The sequence below is a fragment of the Lampetra planeri genome, unplaced genomic scaffold (assembly GCF_965212315.1).
Source record: "Lampetra planeri unplaced genomic scaffold, kcLamPlan1.2.h2 scaffold_1234, whole genome shotgun sequence".
NCBI lineage: Eukaryota > Metazoa > Chordata > Hyperoartia > Petromyzontiformes > Petromyzontidae > Lampetra > Lampetra planeri.
In genome coordinates, this window is record NW_027613949.1 from 1823 (window position 1) to 22451 (window position 20629).

A 20629-nucleotide genomic window follows, 5' to 3' on the forward strand; every position below is an offset into this window, starting at 1 on the left:
TGAGGTAAACAGGTCCCAAAGTGTTGAGATTGAAAAGCTGAAGGAGAAAGTCGGCGATCTCAACGATCTCCTGCAGACCACGACTCAGCAATACAACAACGATGAAGTGAAGCTGGTGGAGAGGCAACAGCAACTACAGCATGATAATAAACAACTTCAAGCAAATTTAATGAAGGTGTTAGGTGATGCTGAACAGAATGAGAAGAAGATGCTTGAGGAGAAGGAGTCTCTCTGTTCTACACTGGAACACCTCAAATCTTTGAGCAAGATAAAAGAAGCAAACAACAAAACACTGGAGAGAGAGGTAAATTATCTGAAGCATCTTTTGCGACAGTACTCCGATGAGAGAGATGAGCAACTGCAGGGATTGATGATTCAGCAGGAAAACAGCAAGACAGCATTACAAGATGCGGATGAAAATTACAAGAAATGGATTGAAGAGAAGAAATCTCTAACTGCTACAGTGGACCACCTTAAAACTCTGAGTAGGAAAGAACAAGCAGAAAAAGAAACACTGAAAACAGAGGTCAATGAACTTCACCAGCGTGTGCAGCAGTACTCTGATGAGAGAGACAAACTACTACAGAAGCTGAGGCATCGGGACCAGAAGAATGAAATGCTTCATATGAATTTCAAGAAAGAACTAAAAGATGCAGAAGACAGTTCTAGCAAACTGGTTGAGGAAAATAAGTCTCTCTGTGCTACAGTGAGCCACCTTAAATGTCTGCAGAAGCGTGAACAAGCGGAGATTGAGAGGCTGAAGAAGGAACTGATTCATATGAATGATCTGAATCAGCTTGTGCAACAATACGGGGATGAGAAAGAACAACTTCAACAGCAGTTGATGGATGAACAAGAAAAGAATGAAGCATTCGAGATAAAGAAGATAAATCTTGAAACAGAATGGATTCCACGTTCAACGAGAAGCTCGTGGCATGGCCTGTGGACTGGTGTTAGGTCCAGTTTGTATGGAGGAGTCACTGCCGTAACGACAGCTGCTCTGGCCTCGTCATTACATGGCTATCTCAGTGACCAAACCATACTTGAGTTCTACTGAAGAGGAGAAATTACTTGGAGCCCCATAGATATGTATTTAAAAAATAAAATAAAAAAAAAATACACATTGTCATTTCTTAGAAATTATACAATTGTATAGTTAACTGTATAGTTAAAGAGTCAACTTCAGGATTTACTGTAACAAGTGAGTCTGAGTCATGAGTTATAAATGTCATCATCTCAGAAAAGAAAGAAAAAAAACTTTGGGAACGTCAGTCATGATGTCTTAAGACACAACAGCACAGTGGGAAGGAGAAGTGGTCGTTTATCTAACGGAATTTAAAGTTGCATAACCTTTGAAAGTTGTCTTCATTTTACTGTCATACATGCATTCATTTATACAGTTCTTCGTGTATTAAAGCATTGTTAAAGTGTATTGTTGTCCTTGTTGTTAAAAATTCTGGCGGTCAAACAATCCAACTACCCGCCCCCGCCCCGACACAACTTCCGTGACGTAACGAAGCTTTGTTTGGGCAGGTCACGTGATTTTTGCTGTGCCGACTGGCAGAGGTGTCGAAAACTGTTGAAAACTCGACACTGTCGAAGCGGTGTCCAAATTATCATGACAGCTCTCCTCCGTGAACTGACGAACCCGAGGAGCTCGTCCCGGAGGTCGGTGGGTCTACTTCTGGGTTTAACAACATCCAGGAGTGCCATTGCTAGCCGGCGACGGTCGCCTCCTGACGGGGCACCGCGGCGCACACAGGCGGCAGGAACTGTCCAGTGGATTTCAAGTGATTAGATGGTGAAGATGATGGTGGGGACACACTTCCATGTCAAACACGTACTTCAGGTCCTATCATGTATCTGTGTGCTTCAGGTACCCAGAAACGATGCGTTCCACCAAAAGCGGGTGTTGAGAGGAAAGAGGGAGACAAATGATAATTTGTCATAATTATGAATTCTGAATTCTTCGGATAATCTAGAGTTACAACTCAGATAGGTGGAACACCCAACTTCTGGGTTCTGGTGGCAGTTGGACTCATCACTTTTGCATTACTGCCTCCTACTGGTCATATTCTGTCATTGTCAGTCCTGATACAGGCAGAAATCAGAGTCTCGTCGTCCTTCCATCTGCTCTGTGTCTATATTCAGCTATTTCGTGTTAAATCGACCTCTTCCTGTTGTTCCTCCTGTAAGTTAATAACCTCTCTTCTGCTATGTATGCTATGTATCTCCCCACACTAACGACCATTTCCAGATGGATGTATTGTAATTTTCAGGAGAAAATCCAGTTTCTTATTCTGCCCATTGTAGTTTATTTAATCTCTGTAAATCTCCTTCCCTTGGTCTCTTCATACTCAGTGTTGACGCTTTCTGCCCACTTCCCTCCAAATTATGTACTTTGCCTCTGACTTTGAAACACCCCTTTTGCCCATTTGTTAACGTTTCCATTTCTTGGGATTCCTGTGTGATGTACAGTATATTACAAAATTATATATTACAAATACTATATTACAGATTACATAGTTGAAGTGCTAATATTTAAGCTTCATACATACATACTGCTCATAGTACTGTAGTACAGGAGTTTAATAGTTTACTGCAGTATTCAGCTCATAATGTCTGGATACTTTATGACGGGTAAGGCTTGAAAAGTTTCGCATTATCTGTTTTCATTATCCAATGGATTATATCTCCTTGGCCCCTCAAAGAGGACGAGTGATTGTCGGCATTCCCTGTTTGTTTGTCACTGCATTGACCTGGCAGCACCAAACACAAACTCATCTTATATGAGAATCGGATTCGGTTTCTCTCTTCCTCAGGTGTAGTGGAGGTGCTAATGTGCCGGCACAAGACCAAAAATGCTCTGGGCCGTGTGTTTGTGTCACAGGTGAGCCTGCACAAACTCAACCCCCGCTTTACACCAACTCGTTACCCTGAAAACATTCATTATTTTGACTTGAATTATTTACCCTTGTTTAATGAACGTTTTATATTATGAAGCAAACATAGTTGAGTTCACAGACGAGTGATTCCTGCTGAATTCACACAAATCTGCCCAGCTGCTCATGGAGCCAAAATACGATAGTAGCAGCTCTGTAATTGGTTAAAGACCCATAAGGTGAGCAGGTGTTCAGGCATCAGTCAGACTTCACAGGGCTGATTGCAGTCTTGAAACATTTCCTTGTGGTTCGTCCTGCAGGAGGCAGCCAGCGCCTGCCGCGGATGATTGGCACCACTCTAGCCAAGGAGCTCATCTTCACGGGTGTAGGCTGTCAAAAGCTCCATACACACTGAGTTCATGGAGAGGGTTTGTGCCTCACATTCCGTGTTTGTGGGGAATCAGGCCGGCGTGGGGGAGGGCAGACGGCTCCGGAGATGGGGCTGGTGAACAGAGCGATGGAACAGAACCAGAGCGGAGACGCTGTCTACTAAGAATCCTTCAGCTTAGCCAGAGGGATGCTGCTCCAGGTTAGAATCAACAACTCAGACTCTTCCCTTCTCCTGTGGAGAGACTCCCAGGAGGCACAGAAAGTCCGTTTAGATATGTTTTCTACATGTATCTATTGTTTGATTCATATATATATTCATATATATATGATATATATATATTCATATATATATGAATCATATATATATATATAAAAAAACACCAAATCAGTTTGTTCACAAGGTATGTTTTCACAATTTCAGTTTTGGACCAAAATATCTCTTTCAAGGGGAAAAATGAACCCCAACATATCTGTGCTGAGTAGAGTAGTATTTTGATATGAAACACTCAGGTGTTTAATTTAAATAGTTACAATTTGGAAGCTATCTTGAGACCTTGGACAGTTTAATGCTGATGAACAACTGATAAATAGCATTGGAAATGAAAAACGCTTGACTGATCAGTTATTTGTCATTGTATTTGTATTTTTTCACTCAGGCTCCTGTTGCTGTGCGGTTGGCGAAAGAGGCATGAACAGAGGCATGGAGGTATGTGATTCATTATTTTGAAATTGTTCTTTAGAACCACTGATTATGAGTCGTCTTTTATGCTCGGGTTAGTATTCCCACACCTTCAACCTACATGGTTCCTTTCGTTTCCTTTTAGAATCCATCATTTGTTTCCAGGCACGGTGATGCAGTGAAATACATGACATAAATTCTAAATATAACCAGATCGTCCGTGTATTTTATTATGATGCAGTTTTGCTGATGCACATATCTTCAGTTGTCACCTGCTGTCTCTTTGGGTCATCCCCCCACAGGACAGACAGGAGGGAATGTCTGCCTTCGTAGAGAGAAGACCTCCGTGCTACCACAGGCAGTAGTTGTTTATCTATGACACAACTGAAATGAGACAGAGAGACCATGTTCCATGTGTGATTGCTCATAGGGACATCATCTTTGGAAGCAAGTGTATAAAAAAAATGACACAGGTCTGAGGTCACAGGTTAATGGAAATGTACATTCTTTATTTCCAATCTCGACTCAGCAGCAACATGGCCCCAAGCATTGCAGACATAAGAGTATTCCTACTTTGGCATTTTCCATCTAGAATAAAAGTGACACTGGTCATCACTGGCTGAAGAATCCAAACAACAGCAGCAACACGTTATGCATAAGAAGCAGACCCACACAGTGACATCTCGTTTATAGAACTAGAAGAACAGACCCAAGTGTTGTTGACAGCTGTGTTACATCCTGTTCTTTGCCTTTTTAAAAATCACATGTACATGTTCATCACCTGCTGAATCAACGACCCACAAATGCTTTTTAAAGTGATTGGATGGCGTGATGATGGGATGGAGATGAACAGGTTGTCAAGATCAGCTGTTCCAGCCAGTGACGGCTTCTCTGGGTCTTGTAAAATGGCAGACTTGTGAATTTATGATTTCACAATGAAGAGATATACGCTTAAATAGTTGACACCCTCTTTTTCTTGAGGGGAAACAAAGCATTCCTCTGTTTACTCACACAACTCTCAATCCAACGATCAGAAATGATGTACCATACAATCTATAGTCCATACAACCAGTCATCAAACCGTTACTAGCTCTGTCTTTTCAGTTATGTACACATTATATACAGTCTTAAAATGTATCTACTTGTACGGACGTACATACACACATGCTCACACTGGCGTGCCGCCTAACTTCAGACACTCTTACGTTGGAAGCACAACAAACGTGTGTGTCTGTACACACAGACACAATTTTCTCAAAGACAAAAATATTCATTCACATACTGACCACATTATTGTCATCTATGTTCAGAGAGGGACTCGCCAAACATTGGATACTTACCATTTCAGGAGAAACAGCACCGGAGCCTTTCAAAGACATTTAATGTCTGTGTAATTACGTTTTTTTCCTATTGTTTGGAACACACACCCTGAGCAGGAGTCCCGTCACATCAAGTCAATGGCATTAGCCGATAAAACACAGACTGAAGTGTAGAGCAGCAGCACCTCTCGAGAGACGGAGGCGTGATGAGCCAACAGGACACTGCTAGAATCGGACATTCTTAAAATCAACAAAGTCCAGCATGCTTGAGCTCACAGCAGTGTCGTGTGTATATTATATGAGCTGATCAATCTCTTCGTTTCATGTGGCAGGGTGGCGACCGTTCAGTAACCGTTTGGACGTCTCAAGACTAGATTTGTGCGTGCGCTGACATTTTTGGTAAGAAACTCCAAACACAAACCTCATTCACCAATTTCGTAATTGCAGATTTTGTTTGGAACACAAAAAATAAATAAGGGTAGGTAGGTGTGTGCGTGTGTGTGTGCAAAGAATTGCCGAACTGTCATTTCATGTCAATTTTCTCTGGATCCTTGATTCAGTGATTGTGCATGTGATGTGCGACGACTCGCACAAACACTAAAGTCCATCGGTGGCGACACTGGGCTCATGTTCTCCTCTTGGTCAAAGAGCAGCTTTCTCTGTAACACTAAACAGAAGAGAATGAAAAGCCTCCAGCTGGGCTGCAGCTGTGGTACTTAACCAATGAGTGTCTCTGTGTTACTACCTCAGTGTTGCGGCAGGCGGCGACCCGTGTGCGCGTGCTGACCGGTACGGACTCGGTGGCTCTGTAGGCTTTCCAGAATACTTTCCGCCAAAAGTTTGACATCCCCGGTGCGTCTGTGGATGTGTGTGGACGTGCTCGAGCTGCTGGAGTCCGCCTTCCTCCAGCAGCATGCTGCAGTAGCGAGACGCTGTCGACACATAGGGTTACGACAGTGAGTGAGTGCTTGAGGATTTAGGTCGGAGGGGTTCTATTTGTCTCTGTACGTGCAGGTATCGGTCTCACCGTTCTTGCTGCACACATGCTGCATGGCCCATGCAGCCCAGAGCTGGACACCGGGGGTGTGAAAGCACTCCAGCAGGGGAAAGAAGGGATTAAATGACCTGCAAGAGTGGATCTATTTAAACTTCCATCAACTCAGGTAAACTAAGTTGAGCATTTCATTAGAGAATGTCCAACACACTAGTAAACAACTTCTTTTACATAAATAATACATCATTTGTAAGCAAATCCACATTGACAGGTACAATCGCACTAAACGGGTTTAGTCTGTCATGATTATAACATCAATAAGGACTTAGAAAAGACTGAAACCTAGTTTTACTGCATGGTGCAGTAGGAACAAAACCAATCAGTGATAAACCACTGCACCCATTGCATGCTTGTTTCTGTTCTGTTTATTCTCCTTGTGAAGGCTGTGAAATAATTTAGATGATCATCTTTCAGTACAGTCTTTTCTCTAAATAGCTAAATGATGATTAGCACTTGGTGTTTTTTTTTCTTGAAATAGTTTGGCCAAACACAGACTTCTATAGATTTTAAAACATAAAATCAGGTTGGAGCTGGAAGAAAACTATGGCCCCACGGCCTTCGATCTGCATCTTACCTGTAAGCCACCATCTCACAGTCTGGTGGAGGCCACTTCATGATAACAGCATGCTGGAGAAACAGGCATCTGTGAGATTCAAGTTGAAAACAAAGGCACATATCTATGTGATGGACAGAGAGCTCTACCAGTTGCCTCCAGCAGTGAGGATCGAAGATCAGGGCTTAGTGTCCAGGCCTCCTCTCCTCGTGATGTCAGATGTGCGAGGATTCCTGCTGCAAAGTAGCTCACCTCCACCTCTGGGCTGTGCAACAGTTTGCTGATATGGTCCAAGAAACCCTGCACCATAAGCTCTCCATGCAGCTCTCCCACCTCCGCTATGTTGTTCTAGGCAAAGGTGAAAAAGGGAATGATGATATCAATTGCTCATTTTGTCAATATTCTGTTTTGCAAAAGAGGAATACAAAAACTCACCAACAGGCCTAAGACCTTCTGCTGAATGGAGGACTCATTGGGGAAGGACTGCAGCGAGGGGTGGGGGAGGCATGAATAAACCTCAACAGTGAGTCACAACATACTTAAACAGCAAAGGGTGGCTGTTGCTACAAATGCAGCACATGGAAAGATCTATTTAATGCAAAAGAATTTGTCACACGGGCCTGAGCAGCAGAATGTCTTTAGAGGTGATTATTTTTTTAGATTTACTGATTTACCTCGAGAACTTTAATAAACAGGTCCAGCCCCTGATTCTCGATGAAATGGCGGCAGGTTGTCGGCGATTCATCAGTAAGATTCCAGAGTGCACTCAGAGTGAATTTGAGGGTGGCGTCCACTGTACCCTGAGTCGCCTTCTGACGCACAATGTTGAGCAGTTGCTGCAGGGAGGAAAGAGCGTCACATTGTTCACTGACAACAGAGAGAAGCCAGGCGGAACGAGCCTCTTACCTTCACTATGAACAGCTCTGCCCCCAGCTGAGCTGTTTGTTCTGTGGACAACTGGGAGAGGAAAAACAAGGGTGTTAAGAGTGAACCACTGCACGTGTGATTACTATTGCTCCACAATTCTACACCTTTGCAGCCAGAATTGAAATGATGGCCACAGCCATCCTCTGCATGTTCTGGTCTTCATGGTTACAGAGCCACTGCATCACCAGCTTTGCAGCTTCAAACCTTAAAAACAGGGATTGCAGGCACAGATATTTCTACTGGCACGTACGTTTTCTTTTCATTTATGATTTAACATCAAGCTGAGAAGCATATCATGTCCTTTTTTATGACTAATGATACAATTAAAAAAAAAAAGCAAATGTTCCTTTCTTACCTATTAAACGGAACCTCCTGCAGAATACGATCGCTGCACAGAGACAGCAGACAATTCTTCTGCAGCTGAAAGAGGAGAAAACAAAAACGTGCAAAACGTAAAGGTCAATGTCGAAATGTCTTGACTTTTTTTTTTATTGGTTTTCCTATTCAGAACTTCAAATTCTTAACTCTGCATGGCCGTAATTATTCCTGTCGTTAACGACTCCATGAAGCTCCTGCTCAGTTTGATCTATTTCAATGAACTACATATAAATCGAATATTACTATGTGGAACTGTTTTATTAATTACTTTGCACATTTCCACCAGTGGTGGATTTATTCATCCAGCCGGTCCATCATGATAAACATACTGTTTCAATCCAGAGCTGGGAGGAAGTTCTTCTGAGGAAACTGTACATCTGCTGTATGGTTCCACTTGTTACAATTAAACTTTCTCTTGTGATTAATTGGATTTCCGTGACATATTTCATCAGTGCGAGCTACCTGCTGGTGGTTGGGGAAAGTCCTCATGGCCTCCAGAAGAAGCTGAGTGACGGTACTCAACAGTCGGACCGGCATTCCTGCTGCCAGGTCCTGCTTGGTCAGATTGAAAACACAGGCGCTGGCTGCCAGCTGGACATTCAGAGTGGCAGGGTGATTCATCATACCTAGAACTACCAACTAGAGGAGCCAAGACAAGAGGAAAGTTAAATGACATCAGGATAAATCAATGGAGTACAAGGTACGTTTGTGTGTGTGTGCACCTTGAGAATGTCAGGCCGTGGCTTCTCCATGACATGAGTGAGGCTGAACAGGTGAAACAGGGCTTCCCTCACAAAAACCCTCCCTCTCGCTGTAGCGACGCAGCGCCTCACATATCTGCGTCTCGTTGGCTTCTCCTGTTACCTGAACACATCCACGCGTTTAGCACACGGGGGGTTCTCAGCAGTTTTAACTAATGTTTGCCATTAAACTCCTACTTTAAGGTTTCCCTCTCCAGACAGAAAGTCAGAGAAACCGGCATCTGTGGCTAGAAGTCCCACAAAGGTCATCCCTGGTCTCTCCTCAACGAACGCCCTGACGGCAGCATCTGTCACCTGCAACCGACAAACAAATGTAATTCAACAGGTGACGTGCTCGACGCCTTGGAACCGAAACGGACACAAACCTGTTTCCTCCCCGACACGTCCAAGGACACCAGACTGGGCAGGATCCCTGGCTGTCCGAGCAGCTGGCGAGCCACGTCAGAGGTGAACTGTTTGTCATCGCTGATGTCCAGGTGCTGCGGGTTTCAAAGACATGTTGATCTAACGGCACATCGATGCACAGCTGCTGACCACCAACCTGCAGTACATCCAACTGGCCGATGACTCCCAGCAGCTGAGCTGTGCTCATCTCCAGCCTCTTCAGCTGGTGCAGTGTGAGCGAGCGCAGCCTCTCCTTCAGACCCAGCAGAGGGCTCAGGTTGGTCACCGAGGTGTTGGACAGGTCGAGGCTCTCTAGCCGAGACAGGGCGCACACGTCGACTAGGCCGGAGTCGTAGAAGTCTACGTTGGCTAACGACAGGGAGCGAAGGCCCTGTAGGGAGCTGAAGCGATGTCGTATGGGTTCCTCCAGAGAGGACATGGTGAGACCAGTTAGGACAAGACGCTGGAGGGATTCCTGCAGAAAAACATCAGTCCAACATTTACAGACAGGCTTGAACATACGTCCTCCTCACCGTTCTTGACTTACCTGACAATACTTATTGGTGGCCAGTCCCCTGCAGAATATCAGGAATGGTGAGGTCAGCGTTGACCCTGGCTGCATCCAGCTCCAGTAGCCGGTGTGGACACAGGGCTCTCTGAAAGGCCTCTGCAGAAATGCGTGCTGTGCGGATGCACGCTCGCCTCAGCCGAAGATATTCACAGCTCCGAAACACACCCACTGTGCTGTCGTTCAACAAGCCTGCAGACGGAACAGAACCACCACCACCATTAGACAAGAGTTTCAAATTCTGTTCTGAAGCTACAGAACAAGACTAGATCAGCATCAGGCAGATGGATGTGATTTCCTTCTACCTTCCGTGGCCATCTTGGTCAGCAGCTGGTCTGCCAGCTCCTGGGGGAAGAGAACAGCCTCTCTGAAGCACAGAGATCCATCCGGACGCTTCACCGCAGAAACACGCCAGGTTCTGGCTGACATACGTCAGGCAAAGATCCGTGAGAGCCGTGGGAGACGCCTCGTCCTGGAGACAAGAGGACGGTCATGACCGAGACAACCTCTCCCGGACAAGAGCTGAGTGAAACTTACCGTGTTCAAGAAGCTGCAGGCCATGACGGCGGTGGACACACACTTCTTTCAGTTGAAGCTGCAAAGACTGGAAGCACACAACACACCGACTGCTCCGGGCTAACGTTAGCCGCCAATGGGTCCCTTTTTCAGTGTCAGGTCGCGGCCTAACAGCCGCACGTTGCGCTAATGTGAAGACGAGCAGCGGAACAGCGGCAGTAAGCTGCGAGCGGACGGCGGAGCCGCTAGTTAGCTCACTGGCTGTCGCCTCCGCTGTGGAGAATCGCTCCGTGAGGCGAACCGGGGGAGGTCGTCTGCTGTGCTGCGGTCCATACTGAGCAGATATCGACGAGCACTGCTGAGCGCCGTGGCTTTACGAAGCAGGTATCGATTGGCGGTGACCAGTCCAGTCTTGACGGACAGACAGTAAACAAAGGTCCAGTGTTGCTTACTCCTCAGTAAGGGAAGGCGCTATTGGCTGTTCTAAAAGTCTCTTTGAAGTCACCAAATGACGTCATTGCGTAATTTGCATACGTGAATATCAAGCTGTAGCAGGATTGTACAAATCAAGAATTTGTCTTGGGAAACTGTTCGACATTGAACAGGATATGAATAACATGTTAAGGATAAAAACATCACTGCACACAGCTATAAACTATGGTAACATAATAAATGGTACAATAAAATACAATACACTACAGATTTGTGAGATAAGTGAGGCAATGACGCTGAAGAAGAGAACAAGAGAGAGGGGAGATAAAAACGGAGTTAAAAAGTAACAACTACAAATGGAGAGTCTGTTATTGATTCCTGTTTTTATTTTACATCCTGCTCTGTAAACCAGCGACGGGATCTGCAGCGGTTCATGCTCCGGAGGCAGCTCAGGGACTGATGCGCGGAGATGACCGCCTGTGAGTGCTTCGGGACTGGTGGGGAGCTCACGGTAGCGCCCGCTGCTGGAGGATAGTAACTGAAGAATAATAACACCAGGAAGTCTCAAATAATGAATGCTCGCTAAATATAACGTCTAAGTCGCTAAATTCGAAACACTGCAAAGGTCACGCCACCGGAAGTACATTAGCGTAGCAGCTCGTCTACGGAAGCCCGTTTGGACGCTTATGAAACCTGGAAGTATTCGCTAGGATACACGCGAGATCGAGCCCTCTTCTGTTCCCGTGTTATGTCCCGATAAGTAATTTGCGACTGCTTGTACAACATGTCTACATGTACGGGCTGGTGGAGCTTGTGACATACGATCAGATGAATTTGTCGCTCTTGAAAATCCCTTCATTCGCATCCCGCACAAGGTCACGAGGAGCAGTGGATGCGGTGAGAGTGTCGTGAAGTTAAACCTGACTTGAAACATGGCTGGACTCATCAACTTTGAAGATGAGAAGGAAGTGAAGCAGTTTCTGGACAATCTCGGGGTGGAGTACAGCTTCCAGTGCTACAAGGAGAATGACCCTGAAGGTAGAACCAGAGTCGGCAGAGATGTGGTTGGATGGATGGAGGGGTGACATTGCATGGCTGTGATTCTCCTGTCGTACTTGTTGTTTCCCACAGGGTGCCAGAGGTTGGCCGATTACCTGGAAGGGGTCAAGAAAAACTATGAATCCTCGGCACAAGTGCTCAAACATAACTGTGAGAACCACGGCCATGCAGAGAGCTGCTATAAACTGGGAGCTTATCATGTCATCGGCAAAGGTACTGAACATTGGTTTTCCTGTGGTGGGAAAGGTACTTTGGAAAGATAGTTGACAACAGTTCCAGGCTACCCTGTTTAAGATGTAACATTTGTACTAGAATTTCAGTTACTTTGGACCTCCTACCGATCTGCAGCAGTGAGCTACAAGTCACATTGCCATTATGTTATATCATTTAAAAAAAAATCAAGGTGAATATCTGCCAGAATTGACGATGAATGCGAATCGTTTTGTGAATTCTTCCTATGTGGATCCACAACAAGGGCGGACAAAGGTCATTTCATTTCAGTCAAGTCTTCTAAATCTTGCCAACAGGTGGAGTGACAGAGTGTCTGAAATCAGCCTACTCCTGCTTTCTCCGCTCCTGCAATACTGGAGGAAAGAAGTCCATAGACGCGTGTCATAATGTGGGCCTGTTAGCCCATGATGGACGAGCTGTGGACGGAGGACCTGACCTCAAAGCAGCTCGTCAGTACTATGAGAAGGCCTGTGCTGGTGGTTTTGCTCCTTCCTGCTTTAACCTGAGTGCTTTATATATAGAGGGCAACTCCAAAGGGTTTTCCCCCGATATGAGTGAAGCTTTGAAATATGCCAACCGGGCTTGTGAGCTGGGACACGTGTGGGGGCTGTGCCAACGCGAGTCGCATGTACAGACTCGGAGATGGTACAGAGAAGAACGAGAAGAAAGCTGAGGAGCTGAAGAGTCGAGCCAAGGAGTTGCATGGCTTACAAAAGGAAAGGCAGCTCAAATTTGGAGAGTAAGAATGTAACACACTTGAACACAAATTGAGGGAGTATATTTAACTAGAATTTTTGTGATACTGTATTGCAACCAAATGTAGAAAGCAAAGGGGAAATAAAAAAAAAATGTCCAAATCTATCCCGAGCATTTTGTGATTTGTCCTATTAACATATTACACACAAGACACATGCACTGAAATATTTTGACATATTTGCCAGTAATTCATATTTACTGAACCCCCTCCATACCCGGACGTCACTTCTACTTTTGCATCAGTCTCTTGCATAAAAATGTATTATTACATCCACCACCATGTTTATTTAAAAAAAATAAATAGTGAAAATGTTGACACAAACTGTAAAAACTGAAAAATGTATGTGTATGTACTATATAGAAAAACTACTTTACAACATTCTTATTTATTTCCCCGTCACTGCAATGTTAACCCTCATTTATTTTAAGTTGCACTTTGTTTTTGGGGAAACCTTATTGCTGTGTTCTATGGAGTCGACCCAGGTCGAGTCTGTGCGGTACCGTGGTGTTTGTACCACCAGAGGGAGTCCGAGACACCATTTGTTATGCATGCAATTTCCACAAATACTGAGCAACTTGCACAAACTGCATACTGCTTTTTCACTCCAGTGATTGTAAATGAACACATGAGAAAACGACTTGATTTATTACACCAGTGAACATCGATGGTCTCGTCAATATACAATAATGCTGTAACCACTGCAGCACTAAACCACTCTCTCATACAAATATAGTCGAGGTTTAAAAACGGAATACCCTGACGGATGATGGGCGGACTGGTCCATGCTCGTAGCTCCGCCCGCCCGCCCGCCGTGCATCTTCTCGGTCCTCATTCAAAACAGAACACAGCTGTTGCGAGGCGCATCGTTGCGCCCCGAGCTTTGCCTGAACGTTAGCTTGCAAACTGTCTCTTTCTGTTTACGTTCTTCTCATGAACCCCCCGGAATATCGCAACGAGGACGAAGAAAACGGCGCACTCCGGTGAGTAGCAAAGCTTCGCTGAGGCGAAGTTTGTGACATCATGTCGTCAATCACTTCCCCCGTCGTCGAGTTGTGTTAGCTAGCTAACGTGTTAAGCCCTCGCCAACGGGTTTGGGTGTGTTTGTTTTCATGTGCAGCGCGCTCCCTTATCAAAATAATCGGCATCAACGTAAAGAGGGCGAGGGGACGTTAACAGAAGAACGCAGTGACTGTTCATGATAGTACACAGCGTTAGCTGAGATGTTATTTTGGCTAGTATTTCACGTTACGTCCGCCCACGTGAATATATTGTTGGACCCGCCACACGTCGAGAAGTAGCACCGCGGAAGTTTTATCAGAAATAGGTCGATATGAAATCATGCGCTCCCCTTGTGAAGCTAACGAACCAGGCTAGCGACAATCGGAATGTGTTTATAATAGAACCCCCCCCGAGACGACAGGGGAGTTATCAGTTTGGATTCTTGCTGTGCCGACTGTTCACTTGAGTCGCTTCACAGTTTGCGCTTGTTTCGAGAACTGAGCTTAGATATGATCTAGTTTTTGTTGTTAGCACCGCGGGGTTTACACAGCAGCCCTGTCCACCGCAGGCGGCCGGGCGCGTTGCCGTGGCTAGCTGATTGGCGGTGAACCCCCCGCACGGTGTCCCTCCGGGGAGTGCGCTGGGTGTGGCGGTGGTTCACCCCTCGAACAATGCGGCGTCCACCCAGAACCTGGCTTGTGACTTCAGTGACGGATGGCCGACTACCTGACACGATTCAAATAAGGGGAAACATCGGTGATTCCCAAGTTCAGCCGATGGGGATTTTCCTCAAATACCCGGAAAAACGTCCAGTTCGCGGCTCTCCAGGTGTCTTTTAGTTCTGTTTACTTTAATCCAACATGGTCCATCGATAACAGCAAAACAAAGAGTGAAAGTCCGCAGTCGCATTCAATTGTTACAAGTCAGTGTCAGGCCTCTCAATAGACATGACTGTCACCTTGACAACAGTGGTAGTATCACAGTGTAGATACCGGTATTTCACTCTGTTTTGTGATCAGTTATTTATCGATTTGTTGTAGACAACAAGAAGGACATTAACAGAACAGAATAAACACTGACAAAGAGGTATTTCACTCCTTTTTTAAAAAAAAGTCATCAGCCATTGTCTGATATCAGACACCACATTGTGCCTCATTAAACCTCAATGACCATGTTGAAGGGTCTCACTATGACACTGGAACGTTCCATATGGATTTCACTAGGTCTGTGTGGAGCTGCTGTACAACATCCGACCCACAGGTCAGTGGTTCAGACTCATGACCGCCCTGCTACTGTGGCATCAGTTTCTGTCGAAAGCAAAAACATCTAACTTCAACTGCTTTTACCTAAACAGGCGAATAATGTATTTATTCAGGAGTTAGTGTTAACAATGGCAGTCATTCTGGTTTTCAAACCATTGTTTGATTGAGAGTTTAGATAATACTTTTGTTTAGGAGGGGGCAGGAGTGTGTGTGTGTGGGTGTTTCCTCCATACCAGAGGTCATCAGTCCCCTATATGTCCGAGATAATTTCCCTCATGTATGTATTCATCGGTTCTTAATTGGATTCAGATTAAACCTGAGGAGATGTCTGTTACTCGCCCACGTTACAAAAACACATGGTCAGGGCGTGTACATGGTTGAGGATTTCTCAAGTTGTTCACATTTTAGAACGTAGAACTTCACTCATTGTGTTCTGTCAAACAACACAAGACCCATCCGTACACATTGCGTACTAATGGTGCTCATGGGATATTTTTTGGTGTACCACGTCCAGATTGCACAACTGTTGCTTGTGAACAGCCTGTGCTCGCCTGGAGGATATGCCGAGTCTCACATGGTCAGACTGCCGCTAAGCAGTGTGCAGGGACACTGATCGGTGCTCGAATTGTGGCAGGAATGTAGATTTTTAATTCAAATTGGTTTCCAAATGTTTGGAATTCTTCAAGATCTGTGTTGGATGATGGTCAGCATGAAGTCCCACTCTGGATCCATGCACACCTCTCAAAACATCAGCATACAGCATGTGTTATGCCTGGTATTATTTTTGTATTGCTATTTAAATTCGTTTTGGTAATAATTACGTCTTACTAATAATGGTTAGATATCATCATGATTACATATTTGATCATGATGGCTTATGCCGAGTCAGAAAATGTGGATGAAAAGCAGATGGCTGATTAAGAAAGTCTGTGTCCTACTATTGTCATGTCTCTCTACGGTCATGTGGCAGTCAGAGGGAGGACAGATCTCCAACTTTCTCCACCATCATGTGATTATGCCTGCCTTACCTTGACTTCATCTGAATCTGAGCACAGAAAGACGTTGTCAAACACTGTCTTACTACGCATTCCACCTCCACCGTCTGCATTTGGCTAATCTTAGAGATGCCAAGTGTACGTAGGCCCATCTGTTCATCACTGTCGTGTAACTGCTCAGCCCAAGGCCTGCAAATGTGATTAGTAGGAGATTACGTCTGTGTGTGTGTGTGTGTGTGTGTGTGTGAAATGAAACTCTCCTCTCCGAATCAGAGCTGCGTGTGGACAAGAGAAAGGGGATAGAACACCGTAGGGCTTTTGCGTCATCAAGTGGAACTCCTGCTCTTTCTCAAGTTTTGCTTATCTGCTCTCCATTACATCATGTTTACTCCTCAGTTAATGTAAAATATTCCTCCTCTTCAGTGGGCTGAATCCGACATAGAACACTGCACGTTTACGGTGGTTGTCTTTTTCCATCGGACTTCATAACCTCGCATCTTTAGCTTCCTTCAGGGTGCTGTACACTCTCTGTTTTCGGCCTGCATCATGCTTTTCCTTAGTGTGACCTCCACTCGGTGCCGTTGCTCGGTTGCCAGGGTAACTTTATGCGTGTCTGGCACATCCATTCAGCACAGATGGAAGTGCAAAGTCACATGTTGCTACACTTTTCTCTGATGGCTTTTACTGCCCTGGCTCTGCCCCTAAGTACAAATACAAATCTACTTCTCGATGTGTAGTTATTTTATCCCTTTACTCATGTTTTGGTCGGTGCTGTAGAACCTTCCGCCGCGTCGGTCTGAGATACAGCAAAGGAGCGTTGTGTTTGATTGCATGTTAGGTAAAACTGTTCCTATATGGGGTGTCTCTGACGTTGCTGGCAGTGGGTTGAAGTGGGTGTTGTTGCTGGTTGGAGTGGCCAGCACCTGACTGCGTTCATAGCTGTTTGCGTATGTGTGAGAAAGAGGTCAACGATAAATTCATGTCCGAGCTTTCACTTGGAAAATCAGTGGACTGAGCCACGTGTTGTTTTGAAGCATTTTGAGGAAGTTGTGCAAAACTGTGTCATTTGTGTATTGGACATCTGCTTCCTGCCGTGTTGAAACACTGACAAGTACACACCATAATCAGAATTTCCTACTTCTTCTGCAAACTTTAGTAAAATAATCGATAGTTGCAGCTCTGTCATTGAGTATTCTACCAATTCGATGTTATTGAGGAAGACTGAACCCTTTTACTCTTTCATCCACAATCAGTGAATGTGTGCATGAATATCAGTGTGACAGGGTGATCAACACACACCATCCACCATATTTGTCCTGCATAATCTCTCCCCAGATGTTTTTTTTTAATTTTAATTGTATTTATTTATTTGTAATCGGGGTCCATGTACAGAAAACTCTGGAATCAAAAGAGTAAAGACGCACCAGGTTATAGCGTTTTGAATGCTGCCATCTGCAGGCAGGCAGAGGAGGAAATAACAACAGGGAAACATTTATATATTACAAAGAGCCATATGAACTGATACACTGGAACGGTACAATAGAAAATAGAAAACTTAGTTCCCAACCTGACATGCGATTTGTTACACACCCAGTGTGGACGTGTTCTACTGACTGGTGAAACATTTTGAGGAACTTCCAGGGCTTTTCCACTTTGTTCTCGTTCAAGCTCATGTGACATACCCATGTGTTCATACACACAGGTTCTCTGACCACTGATGAACAATCAGCCTGATATAATACCTACAATCTCCCTTCAGATGCCCATGAGCCACGGTGACATGATAATTAGATGACAAACAAGTCGCTGACGGGTTGTAAATGTTTGTTACACGGCAAATGAAAGTACAAGAAGGATCATTTAAGTGGAAAAAATCACACCTGGCCGTTTCACAGTTTCAGTCTCTCTTGCTACACACTGGGGCTCTCACTCACAAGCAATGAAAAGAACGTTTCACTTTGTAATGAAACTGTCAGCAGACATTGCGGTGGAGGGAAAACAGTGACATCACAGACATCAGGTCAGATTGGTTTGAATTTCATTAGAATTCATGTGAATGACTCGATGCAGCAGGCTGAAATTAAACTGGTGGTCAGGTTAATGTACTCACTGGTAGCTGGTGTATGTTTGGGGTCATAAGGTGAAGAGTCAAAGGTGAGTTTAGGGGTAGGGCTGCAATATAAGAGCCTAGCCTTCCTTTTACGGCATGTAGAATGTCAGCTATGAGGGTCCCATTCCACCTGACACCTAGTCCTGAGGCTAGTCCTTCACCTGCTCTGCCGTGGCATTTTGCTCCTCATATCTGGAATATTCTCACAGGAGGATGTTTACTTTGTGCTTCGAATGAGCACTACTGACTCCGGAGCAGGGCGCCAATGCTTCTGTTTCGCTTTGAAGACAAAGAGAGAGAATCAGGCAGCAAAACCTCAGGTTACATATCAAACATTCTCACCGCTGGCCAGTTGTATAAACAGACAGACGCCGCACCCTTCAACTTCCTCTGCTTATTGTTCTGATCTGTGTTCTGTATCAGGTGCTGGAGATACAAGACTTTATGGTTTCAACACATAGACTCATCCATCTGCTAAATCCTGGGAGTTACACTGAGTGGAGGAAAAATGTGACCTTGGTCCTGAACTCAGCCAAAGACAATAAGTCAGATCCCGACAAACGTGGATTTACCTCTTCTTCACTTTACTTTTGACTCTTCTTTTGTTTTTCCTTCCTGTGTTTCACAAAGCCTCCGGTCCTTAGTGAACTGGTTGACTCATCCTCATCATCTTTTATGCTCTGGTTCTTTGTTGTTGGGTTTTTTTTTGTTGTTTTTTTTTTGGCTGAATGGCGATGACATCTGTAGAAGGTCTGAGATAACCTGTTTCCTGTCATCTTCGTTTTTACAGGTCGAGTTTTAACATGTGGGACTTACACTCACATTCCTACAATTACATGTGTGATCCGTAGCCAACTGTCAAACTTAGTGTTAAGTCACAGCATTGTCTAATTTTCACAGCACACACTTATGTTTCCTGCAGTTACATTTTATGTACAGTGTTGAGCAACAATTAAAATCTGAAGTTAAAAAAATGTTTAAACCCTTTTCCAAATAGAAGAAAGAACAAACTCTAATGTTCCACAACAGTAAGACAAATAGAAGTACACATAAATGAATCTTTTCCTCTGATGATTTTCAGTTTGTGACAGTTTGGGTGCAAACCTCATTAGTCAAGGTATTAGATTACTCACTTGGACTCAGTTCATGTACAAACAAAAAAAGACTTGGTGATTTTGTGAGCAACATGATTGATATTTCTAAAACATATTCTCAAATTAACCAAGATGTTTTATTTATTTATTATGAAGTTCTAAATGTGAGATAAGTTTTCATGCCAGTGCATGAGATATTTTGATGTTATTTGAATATGTTTTGGATGTTGCATCTCTCTGTTGCTTTGAGAAGCGATGTGGTGTTAAAGTACTCGCCAAATACAGGTCGACAGGAGGAGAACCTAATAAGTTGATTCCGTTTTTTGAGTCTCCTCCGACTCGTAGTGAGTGGTCTGTTAAAGCTGGGAGAGCCTGAAGGATTTGGGCAGAGGGAGGGAGACCGCTGCAGGAAACCGTCTTTCCTATTTTTAGTCAATAGATGAATGTTTGGGAGCACAAGCGTCCTGCCTGTACTTGTCTTTGGAGGGTAGAACTGTCTGTGGAGCCCGTGTGTGTACTGTAATCTGTGTGTGTGTGTGTGTGTGTAGCCCCCGGCTGTGCTGGTCTGTGGGAGAGGAGGATCAGAACGGGGTGTGAGGGGCTCATTCAGGGAGACATGGGATGAAGGAGATGGGGGGGGGGGACAAGTTGAAGAGATACAGCTGTTTCCCAAGTCTCAGCTGTTGCTCCTCTTCCATGCGATGCAAGCTGGGTTCCCTTCTCCAATGCACACACCCGCTGACTTGAAGACAAGTCTAACATTGTTCGGCCTTGGGAGAGACAGAATCAATGTTTCATATCTGCTGTCAGATGAGAAGAGGAAGAACCGTCCATATCTAGAGGCAGCTATGGCTGCACTAAGTAGCTGCTTCTTGCTTCCTTTGCTCTGTCAGTCTCCTTCCGCACGCACCTCTTTTATTTTCCCACGTGACCTTCGACCTAGTGAGCAAAGTGCGCGTCCCAGTCACCTTTGGCTCCTCTCCGAATGACACGTGCACAAGGAAGTTGACGCGCTTGTTTCTCTGCTCGTCCCCTTTTGACTCCACTGGTCCTTCACGGTGACACTCCTTTGTGTTTTCAGTGGCAGTTGGCTGTTTTATCAGGCCCTGGAGACAGGGCGATGCCATGTCAGAGCCAGTCACGCATGCACTGTGTGTGCACACTGAGTGTGTGTGCGGCCGGCTCAGATAGGAGAGGCCTGTGATCTCGGTCTTGCTCAGTTGAGCAGGTTCAAAGCGAATGAAGTTCTGCATCAAAACTCACTCAATTCACAGTTACA

At 44.9% G+C, this 20629-nt stretch overlaps 2 protein-coding genes across 2 annotated transcripts; one reads left to right on the forward strand and one right to left on the reverse strand.

Annotated features, from left to right (window-relative positions):
* Positions 1-6016: 6016 nt before the first annotated feature.
* LOC144738938 (protein zyg-11 homolog) lies at positions 6017-10456 on the reverse strand. The gene is given in 21 exon segments (XM_078621933.1): positions 6017-6124; positions 6126-6202; positions 6298-6395; positions 6899-6951; positions 7034-7225; positions 7313-7360; positions 7552-7713; positions 7784-7834; positions 7909-8008; positions 8160-8224; positions 8645-8821; positions 8905-8985; positions 8987-9046; positions 9121-9237; positions 9309-9422; positions 9485-9802; positions 9875-9904; positions 9906-10087; positions 10201-10288; positions 10290-10367; positions 10433-10456. Coding segments are annotated over 21 exon segments (2223 nt in total).
* A 1319-nt stretch (positions 10457-11775) lies between these two features.
* LOC144738939 (cytochrome c oxidase assembly factor 7-like) lies at positions 11776-12876 on the forward strand. Its single transcript, XM_078621934.1, is given in 4 exon segments — positions 11776-11881; positions 11975-12115; positions 12430-12737; positions 12739-12876. Coding segments are annotated over 4 exon segments (693 nt in total).
* Positions 12877-20629: the final 7753 nt, after the last annotated feature.